General features: G+C 41.5%; 1 protein-coding gene across 1 annotated transcript; it reads right to left on the bottom strand.

Moving 5' to 3' along the window:
* Nucleotides 1-5,887: 5,887 nt before the first annotated feature.
* LOC143314707 (N-acetyllactosaminide beta-1,3-N-acetylglucosaminyltransferase 3-like) lies at nt 5,888-10,352 on the bottom strand. The gene is made up of 2 exons (XM_076721772.1): nt 10,112-10,352; nt 5,888-7,603 (listed from the first exon to the last, which is right to left on the bottom strand). Exon 2 carries the CDS (start codon nt 7,591-7,593, stop codon nt 6,439-6,441), a length of 1,155 nt encoding a protein of 384 aa, XP_076577887.1. The 5' UTR covers nt 7,594-7,603; nt 10,112-10,352; the 3' UTR covers nt 5,888-6,438.
* Nucleotides 10,353-11,298: the final 946 nt, after the last annotated feature.

The following is an 11,298-nucleotide window of genomic DNA, read 5'->3' as shown; positions in this document are numbered from 1 at the left end:
TTGGTCAATAGAAATATGACACTGATGCGTGGAGGGGGTTGCGCACGCAGAAAAAAACTTTGAACCCAGATTTGTACAGTGGCATGAGATGTTTAACACCTCTCCCAGATATGATTTACTTTCAAACTCCTAGAGGTTGATAAAACTACTTGAAACTCCTCCATAAGAGGTTATTGACGCACAAGCTCACCTTGAAGTACAGAACTGTGCATTATGGGATGCCTCTGCGGATAAAAAGGTGTCGTTCTTGTCTTTAAATAGCCAAAACTGTTTCCTTTGACAGACAGAAAGTGTGCGGACGAGCCTAATATTGTGTCCCAATGTTTACACGTTTAAGGCTTAAGAAGTGGAATCTTTTCCAGTTTTAGAAAGACCATTTCAGAAACATTTCTGCCAGACAAATGCTCATACTGGGGTCAATGGTCTTCAGTTTTCAGGAATGTAAATAATCCTTCAATGAAATAAATATAAATCCTACTTACAGATTCTACTTTGGCCACCTTGCTGGTTAGTGACTCTGGATAAACTGATCAATATTCCTGTTAATGTGAAAGAAATGTTCCATGTCCACAGTAAAGGAAGTATCTTAAAAGAGGACAAAAACTGCAGCAGTCAGCAGGTAAATTATTGACTGTAAGATACAGTTTGTCTTTTTACAAAAAAAAAACCAGGTAGAACAGGCTCATCGTCCACCCAGTCATCCATCAAAATAAACGAACCTGGAGCTTTTTTTGCATGAGTTCAAACTGAGTTCAGAGTGTCTGAAATTGTAATCAGCATAGGTTACCCACAATAAACAAAGGGAGCAGGTTTTTGGCCACCGTGTAAGTGACAAGAATGAACAAATGTGTAATCATTCTAACATAAGTAGCTCACGCAGCAAGAAAGTGCAAATATAAACAAGAAAGACACACATTTGTACTCAAACAGCTGTAAGCAGCCAGCGGTTCAGCTGCAGGTAGTGAAAGGGCTCACACCTGAGCTTAATCCATATATAGTTTGATCAAGCCAGGCTCCTCCTACTTCCTGCTCCTCTTCCACGCCTGGAGAAGCCTCTCACCGGGAGACGACACAAGAGGAGAGAGGAGGAGTCGGACAACGTGAGACGCCCTTCTGTGGTCATGACGTGTGGCGCAGCTTCATCAACGGTGTTCATGACTTATTTATTTATTTATTTATTTATTTGCAAATAGGGACAATTATACAAAACTTGAACGCAAGAATCAGTCAATCAATGGTGGAAATTAGCAAACAAATAAAACCATGAAACAAAAGAGGAGTCATATTGAAAAACAGATATAAACAAAAAACAAAGGCAAAAGTAAATTAAACAAAAAGAGACACAAAGGAGCAAGGACCGAGAAATAGACGTGTATATTTTGTCAGCCTTATGATTCTTCTTAACATAACTCACCATAAGAGAGGGAAGGCTTCCATTCCATTTACAAGTATGAATATGATATTTACCCATAATAATCACAAGATTAACAGTGTCAGAAATGCTTGCATCCAAGTTGTCCATAAAATAAATAATATCATAGGTAAATGGGGGTATGTTGTCCATTTTCAAAGATAACCAATTATGGAACATTTAAAAAATAGATGTTCAAGAGTTTTGGCCTCTGAGGAGCAAAAGACACGTGGATCAACAGCGAATTTAAATGTTTTGTGCAGAAAATCACTGGCAGGGTATATTGCTGATACTCTTTTAAAATGGGTTTCTTATACTTTGGGAGCCTGTTCATGACAGTTTATGTAGTTATAATTCAGCTCCCAGTGTGGCTTAATGTGACAAGAATGAACAGATATCACACATCTTTATTTAACACACACACACACACACACACACACACATTTCTGTTTTTTTTCGATTTCTTCCTCCTTCTCTTCAGCCCTCGCGCTAAGGGTGAGTGTTTCATCACCAGTTCCTCTTAAAAATGACAAAGCGAAAAAATGATCCAAAATGCAGCGCGACTGCAACCGTCTCCATTATTTTAAAAACACATTTGCAGACTACATCACGGGCAACTCTACTACATGACACCATGAAATACGGCAGATGAGCGCTGAATGTTCTTGTTGATATTCAGAATTTGAAGGCAGCAGCTGTTTGCACCTGCAAACATTAAGTCGCGATCGTAGCAGCTGAATTGGGCGTAGCCTCCACGCAATGGTAAAAAACATACGCGATATCAAGGTGAGCTGTCCTGAAGAAATGAGGCTACAACTGCGCCTAATGAGGCGCTGCTCTACCAGGGAGTGGTCATGTGCGTGCGTCCTCGGCCAGAGCTCCTCGGGTAAATCTCCCCTCCCCTCGCTCCGCTCTCCTTCAGACGCATTTCAAGACTTGAGTTCTTCAAAGTGGCGTGCTGAGATGGATTTCCGGGTCACAGGCTTGAGAGATGAGGAAAAAACACCCTTGCGTCTCCCTGCATGTGTTGCCGGAGGGAGGGACCCACGCAAAAGACGCAAGCGGGGGACGCAGTTGAGGAGACTTCGGACGCGTCCTGCTCTGAGTGAAACAAACCATGTTGCGACCAGTCAGCGCTTCTCTGCCTTCAGCCACTGTGGTTTGAACGCGTCTGCAGCTTCCTGACAAAGTTGTTAAATGTTGCACCTCATTCTGATAAAAACAGCAGGACAGACTACCTCTTCCCTATCTTGACACATATGTCACGATTTCTTCATTCTGTTCACCGCATCCCCCCTTCAACTTCTCACATGCATGGTCACATGTCCACATGCACACGATCTCTGTCTGATGCAATCTCCATTATCTCCACAACCTCGAGTCTACTTACTTCTGCACGTTGTGTTTGGTTGCCACCTTCTAATGCATTCTGCAGAGCTGCTGAAAGAAAATGGCCTGAACCCAGAGACCCCACAGACCCTGGGATGGGCAGGGCTGGACTTCGGCTGTCTGATGGGGGTTGGAAATGGAACATACAGTATGGGCTTAATTCATTCGGGTTTTCTACTTGTCTGTTTCTTTAACATGTTCTCATTTAGTTCTGAAGTTACATTGTTTCTCCACATGAGGGCTCCCAATATCCACAGTACACACACGCCCAGACCATCACTGCTGCAATACAGTCATATGAAATATTCAGCAACCATCTGCTGTTAGTGTCATTAGTAACTGGTTTAGTATCATCACCTGAAATGTTCACTGAGTGCTTTTACTCTTGTGAGAAGTTGTTTTATTTGACCCATATTGCAGTAAAGATGCAGTTTACTCGCCCTGTCAGTACGTTGCATGTGAATTATCTGTGTGGATTATGTAACCTCTTACAAGACTGGCAATTATCAAGACATTGACCTGACACGTTCTTCTTTCTGGTAGTTATTATTAAGTGCTGCAGTAACATATTTTGGACACAAGAGGGCATCACAGTACTGCATTCATGCAGACTTTCTGCACACCAACCAGACAACAAATGGCTTCAGTTCCTACGTCATCACACAATGCAGCTATAGACTATTACAAGAAGGGCGATACCTGAGAATAAAAGACAGTTTACAAAATTCACTGTCCTACATGTATGAGCTAAAAACATCAGGGATGATTTGGACACGCTCTTCTTCTAACTGCACGCTTGTTTTGATTCTGCACCCGCTACGTTATGTTAGAATTTAATGAGATTTCCAACTAAAATTAATTTTTAACCTCATCTGTAAATTGGTGGATATTAATCTTGACCTCTGAATTCAGCCAGGTTCATGTTCTGGAATTCTAACCTGGGCCAGACGCGTTCAGGAACTCCTTCACATGACTTAGAAACACGTTAATAATTACCAGTAGTCAACAGAGTCAGATGTGATAGGTTTATTGTGAATTTTCAAACAGTGCACAATAAGCCGAGCTGGTTTGAACTGAATCGGAAACAGAAATCACAATAATTTATACATATTCTAACACCTAATATGGAGCTTCAGTCTCAGGCCATTCACATCAAAATTCACTTTGGCCTGTCATGACACTATTGTTCCATTTCCGGTGGTTTCCTGTGCCCTCTGTAATTTACTGGTGTCCGCCCACCCCTGTAAGTGCTATCATCATGGTGGTAACTTAAGGTCACTTAAGGTCACAATAATGCATAGTAAGAAATATATTTATAATGTCTAATTACGATGAAAGTAAATGTTTTGTACTATTTTACAGGAGTATAGTTCAACCCATCCTCCTCTACTGCTCCCGCTGCTTCTTTAATAAATTGTCAACCCTCTTCAAGAACAGACTTACAAATCACACGCAAGGCTGCCTTCCAACCCCCACCCTCCCAGACCTCAATCACGCAGCATCTACATGAAGAGCTCACACCACAGCACTTGACCCCAGTCAACCCACACTCCAATCTGGTCGCCGTTACATCTCGCTGGCATAGAAGAGAGCGAGTAAACTGATGCATTTTTACATTTACGCAGCGTACGAACTGTGTTGTAAGAGTACAGCTGTTACAAGAGTATTTGATAGTACAGTCCCTTTAAGTCCTCCAAAACACCTTTTTACAATTCTAACTGTGGTATCTGATTGAGCAGCACTGATGTAAGGCACAAACAAGAAAACAAAACAGCACTCTTTCTCAGAATATTGCTCCAACACAAATAAAGTTGTACAGGATATTAAAAAAAACAAAAACAAAAAACCCTTCAAATGAAATTAAACTAACTCCTTATTAATTTAAAGCACAAGATTAAGCACATTACATCATTAGTTTGAAGAAACCCTGAGGAGCTGTTTTTGAATGATAATTTCTGTAATATCGTGGACACCACAGTATACCTTATAGCCCTGCACCATTCACACCTACAGCTGGGTATTGTTCAAAAGTTTCAAAAATACAATGGACGTACAGGTGAACAAGATGTTTGCCTTTATACAGTATAAATACTTTTAAATCTTGTATTTATCTAACACAGGAAATATCTGATCAATCAACAAATTAACCCATCTAAGAAGCATTTAATGCTAACTTTTGGTGGTTACTGATTTTGGCACAGTTTTGTGCTATGAACAAGATTCAGCCAGCAGTCAGAAAGCTTTGTGAATTAATAACCAGCCATTGTCTCTGCCAAGCTGAGAGAAAAACACATAAAATGCATACTCCCTCATCATCATCGCTAAAGGAAAGGTCCACTCACAGATACTCTGATACACTCTTTGGTCTTCTGTTTGCTCGGGTTATGACTGGACTGTGTGTCTAAAGCAAACTGCTTAATAGCTCTGCAGATAAAAGTGTGACAGCCTAAACTTTATATGCTTAGCAGTATAGTACATGATGACTTGTGAAGTCACATTCTGCTCTGCCCAATGTCAGCCTGACCAGAGGTTATTCTGAGGTAATTGAGGGTGTGTTACTGGAATGGGCTCCCAGGAAACAAGCTAAATCTGAAATAACAAAACTGTAAAAAAACTAAAATAAAATCACTAAAATACTGATATTGTTGTTTGCTTTGCACAATGTTAGCTACATGTACTTTTTTTTTACCCCCTTTGCTAGGCCAGCTACTGTTGGCTTTATGTTCTCCCACAGCACATATTCACTTAACATCCGTCACAAAGGCAAATTTTCCACTCAAAATTCTCAATTATTGAAGAAATGGGTCCTTCATGTCAGACAGACAGCTGGCAGATTTAAGCAGCTGTTGCTAATAGTCAAGCTAATGTTAGCTCCATGAGTTCGAATAAAACCCTGCCACTAGACCAGACTTCTACATGTTTTCAGCTGAATCCCTTTTAAGTGTGAACCCTGTTAAAGGGTCTTATCTGGCTAAATATTATGAGCACACGATAGTGTGCTAACAGACTGAGGCTAAAGAGCAGAAGATGCTAACTTTACCCGACATTCAGTGCACAGTGGATTGAATGTTGCTCTTAATACAACCTCAAGCACACCGGTTCAACATGTGAAGGAATCCAAAGCTTTGTCAGCCTGCTGTGCCAAAGGTTGATGAGCTACCGACATGGGAGGGGTTTGTTCTTAAACTGCGCTGACGTTGTTTTGGATATATTGTTCTTTTATTACCTAACTCACTGTCAACACAGGCCTTGATAAGATGCTATTAAGCATGATTTATATTTGTGCATAGTTTGGCTTCATCAATATAGCCATAGCCATAAAATAACAGATGTGTAGTTAATCAATTGTCAGTGTGATGTAAACTCTGACACAAAGTATTGAAACCAAATTTTTTGCCACCAAAAATGGATGAGGTCAACAAACATGTGAGTTCCAGTGGAAGCTGCTCACTGGTAGAATAGTTTAGAATAGATAATGTCACTGATAGAGAAATAAAAATAGCTTTCACTCCCTACTCTTGTGTGTGGCTGACTGCTTGCCAACATTTGGTTTAAGAATAAAAAACTTCCTCTGTGGTAGAAAAACAGTTCAAATCTTTTCTCATGATAGAATGAAGAAGGTCATACTTGCACTTAGATTACTGTTTGGTCCTGCTAAAGCCTTTCTCAGAGGGACCACATTTCAGATCTGGATCATTTATTCTGTGCCACATGAGATACATTTGGACTGGAAGGAATCTGTGTACCAGTAAAACTTCTTTATAATAGCAAGGGTCATATCCATCCATTGTTTTGGAGGGAATGTAAAGTCCTGCCGTTTTCACACCCATATGGGAAGAAGGGCCAAGTCCTGCTTTGGCCAGACACATCCCCATGTAAACATCATCAATAGGAAGTATGGAAATGGACTGGGACATACTGTATATGACCGAAGCTGTATAGCCAGACAAGAGGAAGCCCCCACCACCACAGTAGGGGGGATATGACTCTGACTCTTGTACCTGAACTGGGACAAAATACTTGCTCCATGATTCTCTAATGGGCCCCACATTCTGGATCAGATGGCCAATAAAAAGGTGCTTGCTTCCATCATTATCCTTGAGGCCTTGGAGATACTCGACCATGTTGTTGGTGTTGGCAAAGACGTCGTCATCGCCGTTTAGCAGGAAGCGAGCGTTTGGACAGTTTCTTTCCATCCATTCCAGGAAGAGAATCTGCTTCAAGGTGAGGTTGTAGAATGTGTCAGTAAAGTCCCATTGGAGGATATCATTGTACTGACGCTGCTCCAGCTCCAGCAGTTTGTTCAGTCTCGCTTTCTCAAAACCAGAACCTGTTGTTCCTGAGATGAAGAGCCGTCGGATCCAAACACCATTGTGTCGTCGCTCGTCAGCCCAGGTTTTGCGCAGCACCTCTCTGCGGTCATAGTTTGCAGGAGAGCTTTTAATGACCAACAACAGGAAGATTTCTGCTGATTTATCGGCTCCTCCACATTTGTCAGGAAGGTCCAGCAGCATGGGGAAATGGCGACAGTGTCTGTAGTACAGAAAGTCTTTTATAGAAACAGGAAGAGAGCTGAAGCCTGTGGCGTTGGCAGCAGATGTATTTTGTTGACATCTTGGCCAGGAGTATACATAGGAGTTGTTTTTGGTGGGTTTTCTTGTTTGAATGTCACTCTCTCTCATATATGTGTCCAGGTGACTGGTTCTGGGGTCAGTAAACTGGTTAAAGAGATAGAAGACCGACAGACCGAGAAATGCTGACAGCAATAACGTTTTTGCTCCGATGTTTCTCATCCTTGAAATTCTGTAGTGACAAAAACAAAACACAGTTTCCTTATTAAAACATCTCAGTATAGCTTTGAATGATTTGATTTGACCACTAACTGCCCAGTGCAAAATACCAGAATAACCATAATAATAACCAGAACCAGAAAATTTGTCAGGAGTATGTGGATCAAACCAAAAGTAAAAGATGCTTTTTTTTTTTTTTTTTTTTTTAAGCTATCAAGTGAGCCTGTTTCAACTTCACTTCACTTTCAGTTCTTGGTAATTTGCTCTGGAGCTTTATCTGAACAAGGCTTTCTTTCATGAGATCTTAGCCTGAATTGTTACATGTCAGTATTCTTTTAAGACAGATATCGTAACCACTTACACCGGTCACTCTAAAGATAGTGCAGAGTATATAAGTAGGAAAGCCTCAGATCGAGATACAATCAGTGAAAATAATGCATAAATGAAGGAGCTTCTTTTAGGACAAATGTTAGAGAGGAAGGGATGCAAGCCGTTGATCCCTGGCAAGTGACGACTGATTTTAGACTTTGTATGAACTTGGTTGAAAGTTGTAGCCAACCAGTTTGGTGTGTACAAAACCAAAGGAGTCTGTGGACTACTAAAATAAACTGGTGCTGGTGGCATATCCTGAATCTTGAACCTAAGTTTCCACTGTAAATGACGAATGCTTAGTTGTGCATGACTTTGAAGATACACATTGCTTCCTAAAACGAGACAGAATGTCAAACCGGTCCTGCTGCCTTCAGATGGAAGCCCGATCGAATGGGAGATCATGCACATGAACTACTGTAATTTCACAATATATGCTTTGTTTAATCCCAAATTTGGTGTGATGGTGGGCAGGGGGTTCCTCTAACACTAGCTATTGATCAACAGTAACTAATTTGCTATTAAATATGTTGTTGTAGCTTGAAATATGGCCCAATGCCCATCTGGATTTTCCCTATCCATTGTCTTTTCAGTTGCTGCTCAATCAGGAAGCAGTGAAATGACTACAGTTTGTCAGATTTCCTACACGACATGCATCCTGGACCACAGCAGTGTGACATTATCCTTTTTGATAACAGCATTTGAGCTTTCAGCCGTCAGTACAGGAAAATTGCTGGATCTTACACTTGGTTATATGTTAAGTCAACACCATTCCTTCACTTGTTTATTCCAGAGCACACAAAGGTTCACACCCACACAAAACCTGTATGGTCAGCTTGTATTTAGGGAATCAACAAGTTTCCCGATAACAAAGGACTCTCTGACTGGATTTATTTCCATAGTATACCAACCCAAACCAGTTTTGTGAGGTTGCACTTACTTGAAGCTTGACATTTCCTGCAATTCCAGCAAAGTGACTTGTTGTAATTGGGAAAGTTACAGCAGAAAACAACAACTTCTGCTGTCACTTTTACTAATTGCACAAGTTGTTTTCCCTACCAGCTGCTTGTGGTGTCACAGCCTGTGAGGGCATGCCATGCAAGTTTCTTTCACATATCACTGATTTGGACCTGTCTTTCCCACTATGCCCAGAGTGAATGGAGACAGTAGATGCTGCAAACGTATATTTTGCTTGCGTGGTCGTAGATGGAAAACAAATACACCTGTGTAACTGAATTTGATGACCTGACAAAAGTGTGACCGCAAGGTATTTTGCATCCTTGCAGCCTCTGTGTCGTGACTGCATAGGTTTACTAAGCTTTCTACCTGTAGCCACCAGTTTTGCTCCTTCACTCAACAGACAACAAATCCATCATAGACCTTCAAATTTAATGTACTTGATATTTTGATGTACAGATACTGACAAGCCCACCCAGTACAGACTCAAATTCGAATATCATTTTTGATGGGATATTTATTATGTTTTGTCTGAACCATCAAACAACGCCAGGAAAATAACCGACCTGCTGTTGATGTGTAACACCACAGCAGTATTTGCAGAGTCATCGACAGACAACACAAACACCCAGCTGAGCCACGCCATCTCCTCTTGGCTTTCAGCCGAGACCACAGAAATCCAAACTGGCTGTAAGGCACCAAAGCTCTTTCAATTAACGGAGAACATGGGCTCAAACCCCCCCCCCCCCCCCCCCCCGCTGTGTCTGTCTGCTGTCCGCGTCTGTGCCGCAACACAAGCCTCCGCTGTTATCAGTTAGGCACGAGACAAGTGCTGCATGTGCGCCGAGGAGACAAACCCCGCAAAAATCCAGAACTAGACAAGTCGTCAATAGCGTGTAATTATTATTTAAACGAATACAGACGTGCTGTCACCCACTCCTTTGATCATCGCTGACAGCAGAGATTGAAATAGCAGCCTGAGTGACAAAGAAATGATAAAAGTTAGAAATAAGAACAGATGAGCGTTCGGAGCTTATGTTAACTCCCTGCGGACTCTGATAAGAATCCAAACTGTAGATCAGCTCCATTTTATCCGACAGGGCTTCCACTTCTTCATCACCCTGTTATATTCATTTATATTTCCAGCTGGTTCCTCAGCAACTTTATTCTACTGTACATGTATATTTTTACTTACCCGCAGGTCTGTTACGCAAACTCGGTGACAAAAGATGAAGTTTCACGGCGATGTGCTGGGTCCAACCACTGAAGACACAATCCCAAAACGACAGCTCACTGTCCTGCTTTTCCCCGTGACTCACACAGCTCCACGCCGTACCTGCGCTGCAGGTGAGCCAGGAGAAAGATACATTCTGTGGCACACCTACTGTTCACTGTAGTCATTGCCGTTTCCGTCTACCTGTGAATGATTGTCGAATTGGCGAGTGGATGTCTGATACACCCATCCAAAGATTGCAGCAAAAATTCCAGGACTTTAATTCCATTGATATGACTAACATGACAGTGATGTGTGGAGAGGGATGCACACGCAGAAAAACACGAACCTCAGATTTGTTCAGCACCGTGGGCAAGAGATGTTTAACACTTCTCACAGACAGGATTAACTCTCAAACTATTAGAGGTTGATAAATCTTTAACTTATTCCATCGTACGAGGTCACTGTGGCAGAGCTGAAATTGTAATAAGAAACAGCAACAACCTCAACTTGAAGATGAAAAGCTCTGTGCGTAGGGGATGCTTCTTTGTGGATGAAAATGTGTTGTTCAGGTCTTTGAATAACCAAAACTGTTTCCTTTGACAGACAGAAAGTGTGTTGACTCTGTGAGACTGGACATTGGCAGCTCCAGGACTCCTTTGGTGGAGGAGCTTCATAAAGGATGGGTGGCGCCATGAGACATGGAGGGAGTATGAACTGCAAGGCCCCAAAACACTACTTTTTGTGGCATTTTATTGACTGTTTTCTATGTCACATGCTGGTCTGTTCTGTGCTGCTGTGGTCAATACAAATAGTGGCACTAACTTTCCCTCACTTTTATTATTGTATCTTTAATTATCAACAGGATTTGTATTTTAATCTTTAGTTTTTGTTGGTTGAAAAGTCGTTTTTGTTCCTGATGAAGAAGCCTTTGGCTGAATTGAACACAAAATTCGTTTTACATACAGACCAAAACGTATGCCAATACCAATATTAATATCCCTCCTTTCCCTGCAAACAGATGATCAAAATGAACAACTGACATCAGCAACAGCAACATGTTTCTGCTCCACCATACCGTATTTATCACAGCCGTTTCTCTGTTAATAATAAAACGTCATGCTTCAGGAGCTTCTGCTTGGAGACGTGAGGACGTTGGCAGTTGCTCT

This window comes from Chaetodon auriga, chromosome 22 (genome assembly GCF_051107435.1).
Source record: "Chaetodon auriga isolate fChaAug3 chromosome 22, fChaAug3.hap1, whole genome shotgun sequence".
Classification (NCBI taxonomy): Eukaryota; Metazoa; Chordata; class Actinopteri; order Chaetodontiformes; family Chaetodontidae; genus Chaetodon; species Chaetodon auriga.
Note: the sequence above shows the minus strand (reverse complement) of the source record. Positions and strands in the feature narration are given on the sequence as shown.

Bases quoted from the DNA above. Each gene is read 5' to 3' on its own strand.
- LOC143314707 (XM_076721772.1), bottom strand. From the start codon at position 7,593: ATGAGAAACATCGGAGCAAAAACGTTATTGCTGTCAGCATTTCTCGGT.